Source organism: Carcharhinus amblyrhynchos, chromosome 1 (assembly GCF_965287045.1).
Source record: "Carcharhinus amblyrhynchos chromosome 1, sCarAmb.v2.hapA, whole genome shotgun sequence".
Classification (NCBI taxonomy): Eukaryota; Metazoa; Chordata; class Chondrichthyes; order Carcharhiniformes; family Carcharhinidae; genus Carcharhinus; species Carcharhinus amblyrhynchos.
In genome coordinates, this window is record NC_137324.1 from 103,720,376 (window position 1) to 103,743,526 (window position 23,151).

Here is a 23,151-nt window from a genome sequence, read left to right on the forward strand (position 1 = left end):
AGGGAACCAAATGGATTTTTATGACAATCAATACGAATTTCATAGCTTTCAATTCCAGATATTTCTCTTAGAGGACAATTCAGCCACATTTGCTTTTACTTATTTAAATTACATAGCATTTCATGCACAGTGATACACTTGCTGAGAGGAGCTCATCAGCAGCTAATTTTCAATTTTTCAAAAAATTGCTTTTTTGTGAAAAGTATCTGTTTGACTGCATCTTTTTATCGCAAGTTTTTTCTCCCTATTTTCTTAGTATCTACTCCTGAAAGTTCAAGTCTGAACTGTTCAACACCTGCCAGAAATTCCACATCTTAAACATTCTTTTAGCAACATTTCTATCTTCCTACCTCTTATGTACTGAAACTTTCACTTCAATTGTTGACTTCTGCAATGTTTCCCTCATTGACATTCTAAGCTGCAGCCAACACAAACATCATGCACTGTTTACTTATTATCCATCGTCTCACTGAACTTCTTTAATTCCTGTTCCATCCTCTTGTTTTCAAAATCTTCATTTTCAAATTTCTTCATGCACTTTCAGCACTCTACCTCTGCATAGTCTCCCACCTGCAAGTTCCAATTGCTCATATTTTCAAACTGATTACTGCACACCCATATCCCATTCTCTTCACCATCACACGGCTTGATTTGTGATTTCTCTTCTTGAAACTTATTTTTAATACATCTCTCATCTTCAAAAGCCTCAAAATCTATTTCTTAAACCAAACCTTTGTTCTTAAATCCCGATAGCTATTTGTTCTCCTTCACTCTCCCCTATTTAGGCAATGCCAAGATAATCTCTTAAATAAAAGGCACATAATGAGTAGATTTTTATCAGTCCGCAGCAGGAAGCTGGGTGAGACAGACCAGTAACTTCCTGCCAATTGTCCACCTTGGGTCTTCAGATTATCTCAGATAGAATGGCTTCCTGATGTAGTGCCATTACTGGAGCAATTTCCCAACAGCTGGACAGAATGCAGAGCATTGGCCTGCTCCACGGAGGGGCAGCTGATTTTTATATTTAAAGACCCTTTAAGTAACATGTTACACAGCAACAGGTATTTTACCAATCACATGATAAACCCCACTATGTTAGCAGGTCACCAGTTTAAAAGCCTCCCTTTAGCAGCCTGAGGGAATGGTGGGGTATGTTGGGGGCTCTTAGCCCAAAGAGGTGGCCAAGGATATGAAAGATAGTAAACATGGCTCCAAACAGCTCCCCAGAGGGGTTTTCCCTTCATCCCTTACTGCCATGAATTTTGTTTGGTTTGAGATCTCATGCCTGCCTTGTTAGCAACCATCTCTTCCTGTGGCACTGATGTTTCAGAGCCGCACACCCTCTGAATGAGTTGGCAGCATCAGCAGACTTTCTGCTTTTCTTAATTGGACAGCAGGTGGCTAATTACAAGGTTGCCTGAGGTAAAACTGTGAGCTGGTTCTGAGTTTACCAGTGCAGGTTCGGAACCCACTTTTTATCCTGACATCGGGATCCTGAATCGTGAGGGAAAGTTCAGTGTAACTTATACCAATGGTGCAAATACAAATACAACTGATCGTCTTGTGAAAAAAGAAATCAAACAAGCTCCCTTGCTGTCCTCATCCAGTGTTTATAGAGACAGGATGCAGACTTAAAGTCAATGACAACAGTAAAATGTGCTCTGATGAGGTTTGCAGGGCTCCAAACAAATTCTGAGAAGCAAAAGCCTTGCATGAACCAGGTCAGTTAGATGGCATGATAGGGGATTTAAAGTTTTTTTTATTAAATTCTGGAAGATAGACTGCATGGGAGCCAATAGCCCTCTCATTTGTATGTACTTCAGTAACCTTCCCTTCCTTTGTCCAAGTGAGTGGAGGCGATTTACCATCAACTCAATATAGATTGTGAACGGAAATTGAGACTGCCTCTATGGCTCAGTTGTATGGTTCCTTTGCCAATTGAACCAGAGGGGATGTACATTTGCATATCTCCAGTAACTGAAATTCAATTTTGCTTTCATTCTTAATTTTTTTTCATTATTAATATTTTGGGGACCTATTCCATCAATTTGACCTTAAATCGCAAATGAGCAAATCCATTACTGATGACAGTTTTAATTGAAAACATTTCACCTTGTCAGAAATGTCTAGTGTTGAACTACCAACCAAGGCTCTCTCAAAGCAGAAAATTACAGTAAATGGTTTCACAATAATGGCTAAACTCCTACATGGATTCTGTAATATGTGTCAATTATTTTTCAATATTATTCAGTAAACAATACATAGGTTATATTTAGCTTTGTTCAATGCAGTCTTCGTTAATGGGTGTCACATACGAACATTAAAGAACTCCACAAGAAGTTGATAAAGTCATCTCATAGCATATATATATAATTTATTTTATAAAAAGACAACAGAAATGCCATCTATACGAGGAGGTGACAAACCACAAAAGCTTCAATGGCAGAATTTAAAGTGCCCCAATCACAAAGTGATTAAGTAAAAAATATAAGAACTTACATTTGTCAATCCTTTCCATGGGCAGGATTAATCAGATGAAAGGGCTTCCACTGTGCCACCTGAACAGTCAATGGGGAATGCATCCCTGCCAATCCTGTTTGTCCCACAACTATTTATCCTTGGGACTAATTGCCTGAGGTAAAGACTTCTGTTCCCCTCGGTATCTGACTGGCAGCTCTGTAGTCCCAGTAATACCAAGATTCAGTGATGACCACTTCTGGGACTAAAGGCACTTCCCAAAGAGGAATTTTCAGATGCCGAGTTCTCTAAGTCCAGCAGCGTCTCTCAGGCTCTAGCAGGGTGAGAGAAAGTGGGGTGGGGGTTGGGACTGATCCTGAGAGGTTGTGGGCATGGGTTACAGAGGGAGTGGGACCTTGTAGAGGGCATGACTCTGATTAGAACAAGGAAGACTGAAGGATGACCACCTCACTCACGTACCTTGGTCGACATCAGTCCATATAGTAAAGGTTGCCAAGCTACCCACCTGGCATGTCTTCTCTCACCATGGGTAATACAGCACAGGGGCAAAATAAGGTACATAAGTGCACAATGTTCAGTACCATTTGTGAATCCTCTGCTATTGAAGCAGTCTGTGTCTAAATGCAGCAAAATCTGGACAACATCCAGGCTTAGGCTGACTTGTGGCAAGTAATATTCGTATCACACAAGTGCCAGGTAATGACCATCTTGAACAAGACAGAATCTAACTGTCACCCCATGACACTGCCTTCAGTGAATCCTCCACTACAAACATCCTGGGGGGGGTTTATCACTGACCAGAAACTAGAACTGGACTAGCCATATAAATACCATGGCTACCAGAGCAACACAAAGGCTAGGAATCCTATGTCAAGTAATTCAATCTCCTTACTCCCCAAAGCCTGTCCACCATCTACAAGGTAGATGGAGAATAATGGTATTCTCTCCACTTGCCTGGATAAATGCAGCTCCATGAAAAGAAACTTGACACCATCTGGGACAAAGCAGCCCATTTGATTGGTATCTTTTCCACAAACAACCAGTGATGAACAGTGGTAACAGTGTGTACCATCTGCAAGATGCACTGCAGGATCTCACCAAGGTTCCTTAAGCAACACCTTCCAAACTCACAAACGACGACCATCTAGAGAGTGAAGGGCAGCAGATACTTGGGAACATCACCATCTGGAGGTTCCCCTCCAAATCACTCACCATCCTGACTTGGAAATATATCACCATTCCTTCATTATCCGGGTCAAAATCCTGGAATTCCCTCCCTGATAGCTCTGCAGGTGTGCCTACACATCAGTGACTGTAGCAGTTCAAGAAAACATCTCACCACCACCGTCTGAAAGGCAACTACGAATAGGCAAAATGGGCAATAAATCCTGGCCTGGCTAGCAATGCCCATGTCTTATAAAAATAAATTTTTAAAAAGTCACCATTAATTGGAAGGGCTTCAGTGGGTCACCTGATGCCACCACCACTCTGTGAAATGGGAGACAAGTCAGGGAGGGCAGGTAGGCAGTGCGCAGGCCATGAAGTGCATAATACATGCCACCAGTCTTCAAGCCTGCAGGCAGGGGATCATAAAACTCCACCATTTTACTTTGACCCTTTCTGTTTGATTTATTTTTTAAAAAAGGCCCTATTCCCATGGTGACCAAAAATAAATATGGGATTTCATTAAGTGTTTAATCCTATAGACCAATTTTTAACCCTCCAATCTATTTTTAGCCAGTTATTCACTCAATTCCTTTTATAGAAGCTGGTCAACATTTGGCCAACTGTTGTTGATGGGATTCTATCCCACATATTTATTACTCTGCTAAAACTGAATCATGATCTCCAGACCCAAGTAACTGACCAATCTGAGCAAAATATTTTAAAGCAACTGTGTATTAAAGTCCTAGGTTTCACGCACTGAAAATATTGTCTGATGAAGCCAAATTTCAATCTTTAAGCCCCACAGAGCTTAAATTCTCACCAAACTTATTTGATTTGCCAAATCTACAGAAAATATTCCAACTGTAGCCTCCAATGTTAAAAATAGCCTACTTGACCTCACAAAAGCCCTCAAGATGTATCCCATTCTCCAAAGTTAAAAATAGCCTAATTGTTCTCTCAGAAGCCCTCAAGATGTATCCCAGCATTTGATTATCCTCACTGGCAATGTTATGCTGGCTGGATGCTCTTAGCGAACAGTCAAATTCTTTCCACTTATGTAAATGGACTCCAATTCTGTATGTTTCTTGCATTAATATACATTTATTGATGTTAATCTTTAACTGCAAATTCTATAGCCTACACTAGCTTTTCCAGACCCTGTTGTTCACTGTTAATCACCCTTACACTTTAATATCTGAGCATATAGCTTTGTACCATCAGCAGGTTTTAGACTATTAGAATTAATTTATTTATTCCACTTGCATACAGGATCAACATTAATCGTTCCATTATAGTATTTGACCATACAGACCAAAAGAATCCCAGATTTAGCTCTTGTGCTGATTGAAGCCTGGGAAGTATGAGGAGAGATAACTGGCCCTTTTGCCACCAAACTAGGGACCGGCATGAAAGAAAAATCAGATTTCCTGATTACTATCCAGAAAACTTGGAACCCTAGAAAATGTAAGGTTCAATGGAGATGATCAAACAAAAGCTTATAGGTTTGTGTTAAGAATTGCCAGTCATTCATAGTATTGGAATGTTGTCAGTCAGTGGAGAACTATATTTTAAAATCAGAAAGTACATTATAGTACTGGAAGAGGAAAATACAAACTTGTGGATGTGAAAGACTCTAAAGGCTCAAAACAGAATTCAAAAGAACTCTGCTGCCTACCCAGACAGAATTATGCCGAGTTGACGGTTTAAAATCCAGTTAGCTGGTTTTCTGACAATTTCATGAACTTTAAAGGGGGGCAAGAATGTAGGGGCATTTTTGTTTGAAACTACCCTCATTTGAGTAGAAAAATTATACCCTCATTGGGTTATTTCAATATATGTCAATTATAGTGCGATCATTAGGTAGGGCCTGCCTTCTACTTGGAAAATCCACAAGGGACATCCAGAAATGACATCCTTGAAAACAGGAGAAGTCCAAGGCCTGTTCTGCAAACAGCCAATGCAGGAAAAATCACATTACAGGCAGCAAATGCACATTTATTTGTCTACATTGTGGTTTCTAAAGTCCAGATAGTTCTGAATGTTCCTTAGTATGGACGCCCATTATATATCCTCATGTTTGCAATGTAGCAATTACTAAATAAATGGGCTTTTCCTATGAAATTGACTCCATCTGAGTGGCATAATATTGACAGCACCGTAGCTGAGATTGAAATGGACTTCAAAAATTTATAGAAAAATGTCAAGAATCATCATGTTTTTTGTTTCATGTGATTTACAAAGCCCCATCATCGACTCTGGACCCCATGAAGTCTCATGGCATCAGGTCAAATATGGACAAGGAAACCTTCAAATTACCACTTATTATTCTCCCCAGTTTATAAATCTGATCTGCTCCATGTTGAGCGCCACTTACAGGTGGCAACGGCACAGAAAGTATTCTGAACACTGGACTTCAATGCCCAGCACCAAGAGTGGCTCAGCAGATTACTTAGTCAATAGTAGTCTGACTAAGCCCCAAAGATGATAGCTACTAGATTGGGTCTTTGGAAAGTGGTAAGGGGACCAACAAGACAGAAAACCTACCTGACCTCATGCTCACCAACCTACCTGTCGTTGATGCATTTGCCATGACAATATTGGTAGGAGTAACCACTGCACAATCCTTGTGAAGACAAAGGGCATGATTTTACCATCAAGTTGTGCCCGTTTTTGGGCATGAAAACTTGGTAAAGTCGAGCATGAGGCAAGTAGCGTGATCTGTGCCCGCCTTCATGCTGGTTCCCCCTATAACAAGGCCTGAAAGTGGCAGCGATCGGACTGCGCCCAAAATGGGGCACAATGGCCCTCTAAATGTATTTGTATGCATTTAAATTGACTTCAAGGGCTGCATGCCAACTTTACTGGCACTTCCCCTGGGAAACTCTGGGTAAGAAGCTCTCAGAGGTCAGTGCAGAGTCGATGGGCCAAATAGCCTCTGTGGGGATTCTACGATTTATAGATGCCTAATTCTTGCTTTTCCCTTTCATTGCCTGTTACATTAAGCTATTCTATATTTTAAAAATTCCCATTATTGACCAGTAAGTTGATGATTTGGGACAATCTTCCATGTATTTTCATGTTCATCATTTTCACATGGATGTATACAAGGCTGTTGAGTTCATTTAGTATCAGTAGATAGCAGATATTAATTATATTACCAGCCTACTTTATTCCTTTAGGAACTTTTCTGATTTTCAGCGTTCCACTTGTTTTATTACAGCACCAAGTGGGATCAAAACATTGTTTAAACTATTAACAACCTGCTTTTGTTTTTTAAATACCTTTCTCGGCTTTAATTTTAGTTAGCCTTCAGTGGTTTTTGAACAACTCTCAATTCATATTGCAATGTGGAGTGGTTGAGGCAAACAGCTTAGAACATAGAACATAGAACATAACAGCGCAGAACAGGCCCTTCGGCCCACGATGTTGCGCCGACCAGTTACAAAAACAATGACCCACTAGCCTATACCAATCCCTTTTCGTCCATAAACCTATCCAGAGATCTCTTAAACGCCCCCAAACTAGACGCATTTACAACTGCAGCAGGCAGGGCATTCCAATCCCTCACCACCCGCTGGGTAAAGAACCTACCCCTGACATCCGTCCTGTAGCTACCCCCCCTTAATTTAAAGCCATGCCCCCTCGTGCTAGCTTTCTCCATCCGAGGAAAAAGGCTATCACTATCCACCCTATCTAAACCTCTAATCATCTTATATGTTTCAATAAGATCCCCTCTTAGCCGCCTTCTTTCCAACGAAAACAACCCTAGATCCCTCAGTCTCTCCTCATAGGACCTCCCCACCATACCAGGCAACATCCTAGTAAACCTCCTCTGCACCCTCTCCAACGCCTCCACATCCTTCTTGTAATGCGGGGACCAGAACTGCACACAGTACTCCAAGTGCGGCCGCACTAGAGTAGTGTACAGTTGCAACATTACACTGCGACTCCTAAATTCAATCCCCCTACCAATAAACGCCAAGACACCGTACGCCTTCTTGACAACCTTATCTACTTGATTCCCAACTTTCAGGGATCTATGTACACACACACCTAGATCCCTCTGTTCATCCACACTATTCAAAGTCCTCCCGTTAGCCCTATACTCGACACATCTGTTGCTCCTACCAAAGTGAATTACCTCACACTTCTCCGCATTAAATTCCATCCGCCACCTCTCGGCCCAGCTCTGCAACCTATCTAAGTCTCCCTGCAGACTATGACACCCTTCCTCACAATCTACCACACCTCCAACTTTGGTGTCATCAGCAAATTTACTAATCCACCCAACTATACCCTCATCCAGATCATTAATAAAAATTACAAACAACAGTGGCCCCAAAACAGATCCCTGAGGCACACCACTCGTAACTGCACTCCATGATGAATATTTACCATCCACCACCACCCTCTGTCTCCTATCTGATAGCCAATTCCTGATCCAACTTCCTAGATTACCCACAATCCCATACATCTGCATTTTCTGCAGAAGCCTACCATGGTGAACCTTATCGAACGCCTTACTAAAATCCATGTATACCACGTCAACTGCCTTACCCCCATCCACCTCTTTGGTCACCTTCTCAAAAAACTCAATAAGGTTAGTAAGGCACGACCTACCTGCTACAAAACCATGCTGACTATTTCTAATCAATTCATTACACTCCAAATAACTATAAATCCTATCCCTAATAATTTTTTCTAAAACCTTGCCCACAACAGAAGTAAGACTCACCGGTCTATAATTCCCGGCAAAGTCTCTGTTCCCCTTCTTAAACAATGGGACAACATTCGCTATCCTCCAATCCTCCGGGACTACACCAGAGACCAATGACGACCTGAAGATCTGAGCCAGAGGCTCTGCAATCACCTCTCTAGCCTCCCAGAGAATCCTAGGGTAGATCCCATCCGGACCAGGGGACTTATCTATTTTCAGCCCCTCAAGAATTTCCAGCACATCCTCTTTATCAACCGTAATACTGTCTATTTTACACCCCTGCAACCCAATGTCCTCCTCAGCTATATTCATGTCCCCCTGCGTGAACACCGAAGAGAAATATTGGTTCAATACTTCTCCAATCTCCTCCGGTTCCACACACAACTTCCCCCTGCTGTCTGTAACTGGCCCTAATCTTGCCCTGACCAACCTTCTTGGATGCATACAAGAGTATAACAGAAGATTAAATAGAAGCAGCAGCCTATACGACTGCTTGAACCTGTCCTGCCACCATTCAGTACAATCATGGCTGATCATTGTCTTTAGCTCCACTTTCCTGTCCATTCCCCATATCCCTTTATTATTGAGACCAGAAATCTATGGCACTCTGATAGTGCCCACTGGGTTCACCAGTCCATGCTGCAGTTTTGCTTCAATCAACTCCTCCTGTCTTTTCTTATTTAAATCTAGTCTTGTAATCATCTCCGTACGCTTACTTAATTTCTCCTTAACCGCATCTACAATTTTCGTTTTAATACACCTTGAGTCCATGAATTACACATTTTTACTACTCGTACGCTGAAGAAGTTCCTCCTAAATTGTCCACTGGATTCCCTGGTAAATATCTTGTATTGATAGCCTCTGGTTATGCATTTCCCCACAAGAAAAAAATTCTCTATGCATCCACTCCATCAAATATACTGTAAAGATGGGGCATTCACAATCCTCTGGGGTAAAGAATTCCAAAGATTCACAACAGAAGATATTCCTCTTTATCTCAGTCCTAATTGACTGCTCCCCCATGTTTTAGATTTCCTCAGCCAGGGGACACAGCTTCTCTATCCTGTCCAGATTCTTCAGAATCTTACCATTTTAATGAGATCACTTTGCATTCTTCAGAACACCAAAAAGTATAAACCCAATTTAATCAGCCTCTCATCATAACAAAACTCTCTCACCCCAGGAAAGATCTTAGTAAACCTTTGCAGTATTATCTCTAACGCAAACATATTCAGCCTTAAATATAGAAAGGAAACTGCACAGAGTGCACCAGGTGTGGCCTCACTATAGCCTTATATAGAAGGCCCTGTTTATCCCTACTTTTGTTTCCTGTCCATTAACCAATTCTTTATCCATGTTGATATATTTCCCTCAAAACCCATGAGCCCTCATTTTGTGGCACCTCATCGAATACCTTTTGGAAAACAACTGGTCCCCCTTTATCTACCCTACTAATTACATGGTTAACAAACATTAATACATTTATGAAATACAGTTTCACTTTCATAAAATCATGTTGGCTTTCTCGAATCATATTATGATTTTCTAACCATTAAATATTTTATCATTTTCCTGGCGACTTATGTCAGGCTAACTGGCTTGTAGTTTCCTGGTTTCTGCCTCCTTCCCTTCTTGAATAGTTGTTTTACATTTGTGAATATCCAATCCACTGGGACAGTTTCAGAAACTAGGGAATTTTGGTAAATTATTTGCATGCATCCATTATTACTGCAGCTATCCCTTCTAAAATGCTAAGACAAAGGCAATCCAGATCCAGACTGATGTATCAGTCTCAAAATTCTCCAATACTTTTTCTCTGCTGATATTAATGACCGCAAGTTTCTCACTCGTATTAGACCCTTGGTTACATACTATCTCTGGTATGTAATGTGTCTCCTACTGTAAATACAGGCACAAATTATTTGTTCAATGTCTCTGTCATTTCTACTAATAATTTCTCCCATCTCTGCCTCCAAGGGATCAACACTTACTTTAGCTAATCTTCTCATTTAATATACCTGTGAAAGTTCTTGCAATCTGTTTTTACATTTCTGATCGGTTAATTCTCATTTCCTATTTTTCCCCTTTGTATCAACTTTTTGGTGGCCCTTTGTTAGATTCTGAAACAGTCCCAATCATCAAACTTACTACAATTCTTAGCAATGTTATCAGCCTCCTCTTTTAATCTATATTATTCCTAACTTCCTTACAAGTCATGGATGGATCTTGCTGAGATTTCACAATGGAATGCATCTTGGTTGAACATGTTGATCGCTTTTTCCAAGCAATCTTTTGCAATGGGTTTACTAATTAACTCTACCTTACTGCACAATATTAGATCTAAAAAAGCTTCATTACTGGTTAGTTCCACACATGCTGTTCAGGAAACTGTCACAAATGCACTCTATAAATTCATCTTACAGAAGAAGCTTTGCCAGACTGAACAGTCCAATCAATAAGATTAAAGTATTCACAATTTTTGCATTACCTTTGTTGCAAGCTCAAGTTATTTATTGGTTAATGTCTTGTCTAACAATATAACTGCTTTTAGGAGTTTAAAACCTACTCCCACCAGCATTCTCTAAGCCTGTTATTTCTAATCTACACCCATGTTGATTTTATTTCCTGATTTTCTGAGCCATGACCTTTTGAGGGTATGCTGGATATGTATATAAGGAAGGGTGGGATGATTAAAAGGAGGGGGGTTGGGAGGAGGCTCATGCGGAACATAAACACTGGCTTCAATTTATTGGGCTGAATGGTCTCATTCCATGCTGCAAGATTTCATACAATTCTACTGGAAATTAGGTTATTTTGCACCTCCTTGCTCACCCCATGATCTCAGTTTGGTCTTGCACCACTTGCAAGAATAAAAAACCTTTTCCACATTCATTAATTTATATACCTTCTGACTGTCTGAGTTCAGCAGTTTCGTACATGTGCATCTTTTTTGTCTTCCTAATATCAGATTTAAATTAATGTATGATTGCTAAAAAAAACTTAAATCATTTGTTACAAACAAATGAATATCTTGTAAAGAACGTCATATCTATTTCATGACTTGTATGAGTAATACTAACCTTTCAGTGGATCGTGTTCAGCTCTCATAATGTCAATAAGTGAGTTTTCAAGTGAATGCATGTTCAGAGAATCATAAAGACGAGTGCGATCCTATAAAGAGAAAAAAAATACACTCAGTAAACTAATCCTACGTCATTTTAAATCCTGATTAACAACGCAAGATTACAATACAAAAGGCATCTTTGTTACTACGCTAACAAACATTTCATATCCAGTACAATTACTGCAGTCTGGTCAAGCTCTCCTCAATTACCATTTCATTCTAAACTACAAGGTATACAACCTTTTAACTCATACATGTTCTGGGAATTAAATATTTAATTGACTTATATTTAGCCATTAATAAAAAGAGCAGTTAAAATCTCTAAGACAAATACAGCATATGTCATGGGTGCCAACGGAATGCAAGGACTGACTCAGCAGACCGTCAGGCCTCAATGTGCAGAAATTTGATGAATTGGATCATTTGAATGGTCCAGTTAAATGCTGGGAATTAGTAATTCTGGCAAGACCTAATTCCTGGAAGTGAATAAGGAAAGATGTCCACTGTGGCAATTCTGGAACTACCATGGTCAATGTTTGCTGCATACAGTCAAAAAAAGATGCCTGACTTGATGTCCCAAAAAGATGGGACTCAACTGCAGGGCACAATCTCGCCTCTCCACCGCAACAATTGTAGACAGGCGCATTTGAGACCCAAAAGCTTTACTCATCTGGCACTGGTCCATATGATCAATTGGCAGGAATGAATCTTTTCATCTCATTTGGATTACAGCCCTGTATTATTGCCTATAAAAAACACAAGATGTCCATTGTAACCAAGAGAATAATCTCCAAGGAGACCTGGCATTATGGGTCTCCACAACTTTTTCTTCTGCTTAGCATCCAGTAAAAAAAAGCATTTCCCTGGGCACCAATTACAGGAAAAATGGGTTCGACGTTCATCAATACGTGAAACAATTGAAATGTCAGCCACAAGTTATCTCGTTGGTCTTTCAATTATATGGAGACAATCATTTTGAAATTCTTTATTGCCTCATATGTTCAAATGGCATAACGAGCCTTCTATTTCAGCACATGTTGTCCAGATATTTAACTTTCGGATAGCAATATACACAAACATCTGCTTCAATCTGAAGAATGATCAGAATGACATAACTAACAAAAAGAATTTGTAAATTATAGGACACAAAAATTGTACAAATGTTGCCTGATATTTAATTTTGGTATGTACATTACACACCAGAATTAGTTAGTTGTCCCATTCAATTATAATTCAAAGATTTTACAACAGGATTGTAAAAAATTCCAGCAGAACTTAAACTAGAAAATTGCATACATCTGTTAGATATTCCACTGACTGACGGGGTGGAACTGTACTTGCACATAAACTCTTTTCAAATACATAGTAAATATGCTTACTTGAACATCTCACCAATCTCAGACTTTATTGAATCAATTCTCTAGTTATTTTATGGCATTAAACGAATAACATCTGCCCTTAAGTATATATAATTATATTAAAAATAATCAAAACATTGGAAGTTCATATTTAGCACCTGAAAACAAACTCTGTCTTATCAGTGCAGTGGGGACAAGTGTTAAATAATTCAAACCATATACACAAACAGCTGATGTACTCAACTTGTATTAAGTTGACACGAAGGTCAAGTCAAGGTGACCAGCAAAGAGAAAAACAATCCTGTTAGTGCTTTAAAATATCAGATGGAAACACATAGCAGAATTCAATCAAGTTTATTTGATGGTTTACTTTTCTAACCCATAAGATGTTTCACAGCCAAGCAACGCACATGGATTTTGTTGCATAATTTGAATACCTTACTACCAAAATCTCAATGGAATAAACTTCAATAAAGTTGGCATTCAAAATTGAGATAGATAATATGGTTATATCGAATCCTTTCATTACTTAAATATAGCAAACACAATGTGGCAAATAATGTAAATCATGCTATCCGAGACATCTGAAATTTAGGAAAGAAATACAACATTTTGTCCTAGTTTGGGCAAAAGGTTTATTCACTTTTAACAACCAAATTCATAGCACAATAAATATGCAGTGGACTTCAAGTTGCACAAGCTTTGTAGAATATAGATTTCACTCCATCTCCTAAATAAAATGCAGGTACAACAGCACAATGTCTCCAACTTTACTTGTTCTGGTGCAGATACTGTTACTAGAGAGGCGGTGCTCGACAGACTGGAGGGGCTGATTGTGGACAAGTCCCCAGGACCGGATGGAATGCATCCGAGGGTTCTGAAAGAAATGGCGGAGGTTATAGTGGATGCATTGGTGGTTATTTTCCAGACGTCGCTGGATTCCGGGGAAGTGCCGGAAGATTGGAAAACGGCTAATGTTACGCCGTTGTTTAAGAAGGGTGCCAGGCAAAAGGCAGGGAATTATAGGCCGGTTAGTTTAACGTCTGTGGTAGGTAAAATGTTAGAATCCGTCATTAAGGAGGAAATTGCGAGGCATCTTGAAGGGAATTGCTTGATAGAGCAGACGCAGCACGGTTTCATTAAAGGGAAGTCGTGTCTGACAAATTTACTGGAGTTCTATGAGGATGTGTCTAGGGCGGTGGATAGAGGAGAGCCGGTGGATGTGGTCTTTCTGGATTTTCAGAAGGCGTTTGACAAAGTACCTCATAAGAGGTTATTGCAGAAGGTCAGGGGACTTGGAGTTGGGGGTAGGGTGTTAGCGTGGATAGAGGATTGGTTGTCAAATAGGAGGCAGAGAGTGGGGGTCAACGGGTGCTATTCGGATTGGCGGATGGTGACTAGTGGAGTGCCCCAGGGGCCGGTGCTGGGGCCCCAGCTTATTACCATTTATATAGATGATCTGGAGGAGGGAACCGAGTGTAGGGTGTCGAAATTTGCGGATGACACCAAGATTGGGGGAACGGCAAATTGTGCGGAAGGTGTGGAGAGTCTGCAGAAGGATCTAGATAGGCTGGGCGAATGGGCCAGGAAATGGCAAATGGAATTTAATGTTGGCAAGTGTGAGGTGGTCCACTTTGGTAGGAAGAATGGTAGGAAGGATTATTACTTACGGGGCGAAAAACTGCAGCAGGCGACGGTGCAGAGGGACCTCGGGGTCCTTGTGCATGAGTCGCAAAAACCTAGTTTGCAGGTGCAGCAGGTGGTCAGGAAGGCGAATGGGATGCTGGCCTTCATAGCGAGGGGGATTGAATATAAAAGTAGGGAGGTCTTGCTGCAGCTGTATAGGGCATTGGTGAGGCCGCAGCTGGAGTACTGTGTGCAGTTTTGGGCGCCGCACCTGCGCAAAGATATTTTGGCCTTGGAGGGAGTGCAGAGGAGGTTTACTAGGCTGATACCGGAGTTGAGGGGGTTGAACTATGAGGAGAGGCTGAATAAACTAGGCTTGTACTCATTGGAGTTTAGAAGAATGAGGGGAGATCTCATTGAGACGTATAAGATGATGAATGGGATGGATAGGATAGAGGTGGAGAGACTCTTCCCACTGAAAAAAGACAGTAGGACTAGGGGGCACAGCCTCAAGATAAAGGGGGGGCGTTTTAAAACGGAGTTGAGGAGGAACTTCTTCACTCAAAGGGTGGTGAATCTCTGGAATTCTCTACCCATTGAAGTGGTGGAGGCTGCCTCGCTAAATATTTTCAAGAAGCGGGTTGATAGGTTTTTGATGAGAGGGGATTAAGGGTTATGGGGAGAGGGCCGGAAAGTGGAACTGAGCCACGACAGATCAGCCATGATCTTATTGAATGGCGGGGCAGGCTCGAAGGGCCAGATGGCCTACTCCTGCTCCTATTTCTTATGTTCTTATTTACCTTTCATGTTTAACATCTATGGCAAATGATTTGGGACAAGAACAATTGAAATCTTAAGTAGTGCTTTACATATTACATTGGAAGTAGGAATGCTTCCTGCCTGACTGAGCAATGGAAAGCAATTGCAGCATTCATGCTGCCAACCTGGCTAGAATCAGCTACCAATCGCATTGGCCAAACATAGCACATTCAACACCTGTATGGCTCAATATCATATAGAGTCATCAAAACTTGAATGCCACAGCTGGAGCACAAGAGTAAAATAACAGATTAACTGAAGGATAAAGTATTCATCAGCAGGTTGCAAATTGCAGCAATGTGAATTACTAGAGCACTGAAGTTAGTTCACAACTTGCCACTGTGGAGAAATACCAACTCACGGCCAATTCAATCTGACAGGAATAAAGGTGAAAGAAAATAAGATGCAGGATGAATAGACCTAGGCAGCAATCAAACACATTCCATCAATCCTGTCAGATCAGTATTAGCAATCAGTATTAGTGTTATTTGTGTAGAGTATAGGACTAACAGGAGGACCCTGAATAGTGTTGATGAACAGAGGGATCTAGGTGTATGTGTACATAGATCCCTGAAAGTTGGGAATCAAGTAGATAAGGTTGTTAGGAAGGCATACGGTGTCTTGGCGTTTATTGGTAGGGGGACTGAATTTAGGAGCCGCAGCGTCATGTTGCAACTGTACAAAACTCTGGTGCGGCCGCACTTGGAGTATTGTGTGCAGTTCTGGTCCCCACATTATAGGAAGGATGTGGAGGCATTGGAAAGGGTGCAGAGGAGGTTTACCAGGATGTTGCCTGGTATGGAGGGGAGGTCCTATGAGGAGAGACTGAGGGATTTGAGGTTGTTTTCGTTAGAAAGAAGGCGGCTAAGAGGGGACCTTATTGAAACATATAAGATGATTAGAGGTTTAGATAGGGTGGACAGTGATAGCCTTTTTCCTCGGATGGAGAAAGCTAGCACGAGGGGGCATAGCTTTAAATTAAGGGGTGGGTAGTTATAGGACAGATGTCAGAGGTAGGTTCTTTACCCAGAGGGTGGTGAGGGATTGGAATGCCCTGCCTGCTGCAATTGTAAATGCGTCTAGTTTGGGGGCGTTTAAGAGATCCGTGGATAGGTTTACGGATGGAAAGGGATTGGTTTAGGTTAAGAACATAAGAACATAAGAAATAGGAGCAGGAGTAGGCCATCTAGCCCTTCGAGCCTGCCCCGCCATTCAATAAGATCATGGCTGATCTGTCGCTGCTCAGTTCCACTTTCCCGCTTTCTCCCCATAACCCTTAATTCCCTCTCTTATCAAGATCCCATCAACCCGCGTCTTAAAAATATTTAGCGAGGCAGCCTCCACCACTTCAACGGGCAGAGAATTCCAGAGATTCACCACCCTTTGAGTGAAGAAGTTCCTCCTCAACTCCGTTCTAAACCGCCCCCCTTTTATCTTGAGGCTGTGCCCCCTAGTCCTACTGTCTTTTTTGAGCGGGAAGAGTCTCTCCACCTCTATCTTATCCATCCCATTCATCATCTTATACGTCTCAATGAGATCTCCCCTCATTCTTCTAAACTCTAACGAGTACAAGCCCAGTTTATTCAGCCTCTCCTCATAGCTCAACCCCCTCAACTCCGGTATCAGCCTAGTAAACCTCCTCTGCACTCCCTCCAAGGCCAAAATATCTTTGCGCAGGTGCGGCGCCCAAAACTGCACACAGTAGGTCATTGCTTTTTAATTGGTCAGCGCAACATCGTGGGCCGAAGGGCCTGTTCTGCGCTGTAATGTTCTATGTTCTAAAGGCATGAGATCATTTTGCATGATAATTTTTTGGAGTCCATCGACAATCCTGAGACTTGAGCATAGTGTTCCAGTTGTTCCTTTCAAAATAAAAAGTGCACGAAATTAAGAAGTATTTTTGTCGTGGTTCATCTTGTAATCAGACGATACCCATTGTTATGCTTTACTGAAACTGATGGCGTCCGCACTCTTTCATGCTATTAGACCAAAGAACTGAATGAAAATAAGGGAGGGAGGACTATTCCAAAATGATCAGCCATTAGTTCAAACGATTTTGGCATTGTGCTGCAAGTTGGTCATCTACAAATACAGCAGAAGTAGTACAAGACAAAATTTTGAAAAAACAGTAATGAAACATTTCTTCAGACTTTAGAAAATCCATTTTTTCCTCTTCTACATTGCACCATGAATACAATATTGACAACCTTGCTGATGGACCCATAACTCAAATTAAGATATAGGTAATTAAAAAGTTAATCATGTTAAAATGTATTAACAGAAGACTTATTTCAATAGTTGAATATAATACAAATTAACTATAGCTACTTAGTCTTATAATCACAAAAGCTCTACTTGACTGAATTACAACTTTTAAAGGTTGAGTGAACTGTTGTGATGTTTCCATAACTTTCCTATTTATTTGTATGCAATACCTTCCTTGAACAGTATGTAATGAAACCTACGAGGCAGCAAGCTATTCTAGGTCTAGTCCTGTGTAATGAGACAGGAATAATTAATGACCTTACAGTTAGGGATCCTCTCGGAAGAAGTGATCACAATATGGTTGAATTTAAAATACAGATGGAGTGTGAGAAAGTAAAATCCAATACCAGTGTCTTGTGTTTAAACAAAGGAGATGACAAAGGGATGAGGGAGGCATTGGCAAAGGTAGACTGGGAGCAAAACTTTATGGCGGAACAATCGAGGAACAGTGGAGGACTTTCAAAGCTACCTTTCACAGTGCTCAGTAAACTTACATACCAGTGATAAGGAAGGACTATAGAAAACAGAAAATCAGCCGTGGATATCTAAGGAAATAAAGGAGGGTATCAAATTGAAAGAAAATGCATACAAAGTGGCAAAGATTAGTGAGAAACTAGAGGATTGGGAAATCTTTAAAAGGTCAACGGAAGGCCACAAAAAATGCTATAAAGAAAAGAAAGATAGGTAATGAAAGTAAATTAGCTCATTATAACAGACAGCAAAAGTTTCTACAAATATAAAAAGAAAAAGAGTGGCTGAAATAAACATTGCACCTTTAGAGGATAAGAGGATGGAAATGAGACAATGGCTGAGGCATTGGACAGGTATTTTGTATCGGTCTTCACAGTGGAAGACACAAATAACATGTCAAAAATTGATGACAGGAAGGCTATAGCAGGTGAGGACCTAAAAACTATCACTAGCACGAAAGAGGTAGTGTTGGGCAAGCTAGTGGGGTTAAAGGTAAACAAGTCTCTGGTCCTGATGGAATGCATCCTAGGGTACTAAAAGAGATGGCGGGGGAAAATAGCAAATGCACTAATGATAACTACCAAAATTTGCAGGACTCTAGGGTGGTTCCCAGAGATTGGACAACAGCAAATGTGGTGCCACTGTTTAAAAAAGGAGGTAGATAAAGGGCAGGTAACTATAGACCAGTTAGCTTAACTTCTGTAGTAGGGAAAATGCTTGAATCTACCAAGGATAGCAAGACATCTGCATATAAATTGTCCCATTGGTAAGACGCAGCATGGGTTAATGAAGGGCAGGTCACGTTTGACTAATTTGGTGGAATTCTTTGGGAACATTACATGCGCCGTGGACAATGGGGAACCAGTGGATGTGGTGTACCTGGATTTCCAGAAGGCATTTGACAAAGTGCCGCACCAAAGACTGCTGCGTAAGATAAACGTGCACGCTGTCAAGGGTAATGTATTAGCATGGATAGAGGATTGATTAACGAACAAAAAGCAAAGAGTGGGGGGAAATGGTTGTTTTTCTGGTTGGCAGTGACTAGTGGTGTCTCAAGGATCAGTGATGGGACCGCAATTGTTTACGATTTACATAGATGATTTAGAGTTGGGGACCAAGTGCAGTGTCAAAATTCGCAGATGATAGTAAGACGAGTGGCAGCACAAAGTGTGCAGAGGACGCTGAAAGTCTGCAAAGGGATATAGATAGACTAAGGTGAATGGGCAAGAGTCTGGCAGATGGACCACAATATTGCTAAATGTGAGGTCATCCTTTTGGTAGAGTAACAGCAAAATGGACCATTATTTAAATGGTAAAAAATTGCAGCATGCTGCTGTGCAAAGGAACCTGGGTGCCCTTGTGCAAGAATCACAAGGAGTTTGTTTGTAGGTGCAGCAGATAATTAAAAAAGGCAAATGGATTTTGTCCTTTGTTGTTAGACGGATGAAGTTTAAAAGCAGCAAAGTTATGTTGCAGCTGTATAAGGTGCTGATGAGGCCACACCTGGAGTACTGTGTACAGTTTTAGTCTCCTTACTTGCGAAAGGATATACTGGCACTGGAGGAAGGTGCAGAGAAAATTCACTAGGTTGATTCCAAAGTTGAAAGGGTTGAGAGGAGAGACTGAGTAGACTGGAAGTAGACTCATTGGAATTCAGAAGACTGAGGGGAGATCTTATAGAAACATAAGATTATGAAGGGAATAGATAAGATAGAAGCAGGGGAGTTGTTTCCACTGGCAGGTGAAACCAGAACTAGGGGCATGGCCTCAAAATAAGGGGGAACAGATTTAGGACTGAGCTGAGGAGCAACTTCTTCACACAAAGGGTTGTGAATCTGTGGAATTCCCTGCCCAGTGAAACAGTTGAGGATACCTCATCGAATGTTTTCAAGGCAAGGATAAATTTTTGAACAGTGAAGGAATTAAGGGTTGTGGTGAGCAGGCGGGTGAGTGGAGCTGAGTCCACGAAAAGATCAGCCATGATGGCCTACTCCTGCTCCTAGTTCTTATGTTCTTATTTAAATCAATAACAACATCTGTAAACTTTGTGCACTCTGATCAATAAAATTATGAATTGGCATTGCATTGAGTTGTGCATGAAAGACCAGCTACAACAAAGGAGAGTGATTATATACCCATCCAATTATCAGAGTGTGCAGTCTTACATGTTACTCAAGATAATCAATTTAGCTGTATGTGTCACAAAACAAAAGCATGCTTTTGGAATGAAATTTTGGTTTAGAAAATGATCTAAAATAACAATAACTTGTACTTATATAACACCATCAACATAGTAAAACATCCCAAGATGCTTTAAATTAAAACCAGTCACCCGTTCACAAATAAATCCCTTTTCCATTGGTATGAGGAAAAGGGATCACCTGCACTTATCACAAAGCATTTTAACCACACTACTGGGCAGCACGATGGCACAATGGTTAGTGCTGCTGTTTCACAGGGCCAGGCACCTGAGTTCGGTTCCCAGCTTGGGTCGCTGTCTGTGTGGACTTTGCACATTCTTCCCATATTGTTTGTTTTTGATAAGCGTGGGAATTAAGGGTTATGGGGAGAGGGCGGGAATGTGGAACTGAGCCATGACAGATCAGCCATGATCTTATTGAATGGCAGGGCAGGCTCAAAGGGCTAGATGGCCTACTCCTGCTCCTATTTCTTATGTTCTTATATCTGCATGGGTTTCCTCTGGGTGCCGGGGGCCTCCCATAGTCCAAAAGAAGTGCTGGTTAGGTGCACTGACCATGCTAAATTCTCCCTCAGTGTACCCGAAAAGGCACGTGAGTGCAACGACTAGGAGATTTTCATAGTAACTTCACAGCAATGTTAATGTAAGCTGACTTGTGACACGAAGAAATAAACTTTAAAGAAATCCTCAAACAAGGCAAAGTGGAAGTGCTCACAAATAAACTGCTTGGGGTCATGAGCTGGAAAAGCTGTCCACTACTATTACATGTACTTTAGAAATCCATGTTTTGTAAAATGATTTAGTTGATAGGGGAAGTGATTGACAATTATCTCTGACATTCAATTTGAACAGATCCAACTCAAAGTTACAATTCCAGTCCAGAAGTTGCATTTGAATCACAATAGGCTACGCTGCCTTTAATATCAGATTCAATATTCTTTTAGTGGCAATAGTGTAGCAAGACAATGGAAATGCTCAAGGATACAAAAACTCATTTCCAGCTACTAAAAACTTACCAGAGCCATTTTTGTAAATTAATCTAATTAATGTTAACCATTCTAACTTATATTAGCTGGAACTATGCTGCAAAATTTCTTCTACACTGAAAATTCTAATTTTTGATTTTAAATATAATTATAAATTTTGGTACAAGTTAGCACATTACAACTGTATAAGACATGTCACCAGTCAGAATGTAATGATTAACAAAATCCAACGTAACAGAGAAGTGTCAGCTCACAGCAGGATCCTGTGCCAAATCAAAAAGCCAAGTGAAACAAGCCAACATTTATGCTGAGCAATACATTTTCCCCTGTTGTTCCATCCCAGGTAAATAAGTCACTTTGAACTGGCAACTGAATTTAGAGGTACAACAAAGTTACCTGTGCAAAAAATGTTTTGTCCCATTCCCCACCTGAAGCATGCCACTTTTCAAATTTAGCAACATCTTAATTTATTTCAGGGAGTACTTATTCAAATATGCAATGAATAACAGGTTGGTTTTGTCAACATGTCCTCCATATGTCAAACTGTAGACAAATGTGGTACATATAGTCATGACATTTAGTTTTCTTTTGCCCCACATTTCAAATCAAAATTTGGAAAAGGAAAAAACTCCAGCAGTTGATGATTTCAATCAACAAAGTGGCCTGACACCCCAAAATTTTAGTTAGGAACTGGCTTACTACAGCAGACATCAATTACACTGTACTTCATAGCAGAGCCAAAAACACTGTTGCATCTCAAAGCAAGTCACGAAATTTACTGCATAATTTTATGAAAGTCTGGCATTTCTGAAGCTCTGGCTGACAAAGCACTCAGCAACTAAACATATGAGTATTTCATAGGAGAAATTGTGGAAACCATCCCACAGTTGAAATCTTTATTGGAAATTGCAAGAGGTAGGATGTAACAAGCATGATCTAAAAGATTTGCCAAGCAAAATCAAAAAAGCTGTAATTGCCTTCAACTTTAGTACAATGTTTTAAAGAAAGAAAGATTTGGAATGCTTACATGGCTACCCACAGCAATTCAAGCAGCAGGATGAAGCAAGACGTACATAAGTTTACAGGTGAAAAGAAAAAAAATTACAAGGTGGGGTGGGGGCAAAGGGGGCTAATCCAATAAGTTACTCAGACAGCATAGGCATGAAGGTCTAAAATAACACTGTCCTGAGCTGGATGATGCTATAAACCAAGTATAGAAATGTGATGGGTTAACATAATTATTCACGTAAATATGCAATGCAAGAGGGAGAGATCAATTCAATGACAATGTTAATAACAAGTAGGTTCAGCTAATCAAAGTTTTAACTGAAGAACAAAAATTCCAACAGCTAATGGAGAATGGGGATGAAATTCCTCTTGCTAATTACTTTGGACTCATGCTGACTTTTTTTTGCAACAATTTGATCAACAGGGAGAATTTCAATCCTTTACTTGAGTGCAACAGAAGTGGATATAAATCTTTTTATCTGAAATTCAAACAAAAACTGCTTGGTTGATACTGCTAGTTAAAGTTGAGTGATGAATTTATGTCAATTTATATTTAATTTTTAAGTATTCCACAAAAAGTAAGTATTGGTATTTTACTGTTTCTAGGGCTGAAGTATATAGTAAATATATTAGAAACTCACCCATAATAAATGGAAACACTATGTACTAAAGAGAGTACCTTATATGGGTATTTACAGACACCACTCTTGGACGGCTGTTTGCCAGGAAGATTCATTGCAACTTAAAAACAGGTATTAAAAAAACAATTTTAACTAACAAAGAACGGACAATTGTTAACATTATCAAGGAGTTTATAGAACATATAACTTAAACTTTTACAAAGATGTAACTATGTAAATTTTTTCAGCTGTTAAGAGTAACTGGGTCAATTAAGTTAAAATTACATTGTACGTCTTGAAGGATCAGAAAAG

The 23,151-nt window shown here is 40.4% G+C and overlaps 1 protein-coding gene across 2 annotated transcripts in view; it reads right to left on the minus strand.

Annotated features, from left to right (window-relative positions):
* LOC145343736 (cytoplasmic polyadenylation element-binding protein 2-like) overlaps positions 1–23,151 on the minus strand; it is a 120,006-nt gene that overhangs the window by 72,474 nt on the left and 24,381 nt on the right. For both annotated transcript variants that reach the window (XM_080190006.1, XM_080189996.1), the window contains exon 3: positions 11,443–11,533. In XM_080190006.1, coding sequence (XP_080046132.1) covers positions 11,443–11,533 — 91 coding nt within the window. The remainder of the gene's footprint in view (positions 1–11,442; positions 11,534–23,151) is intronic.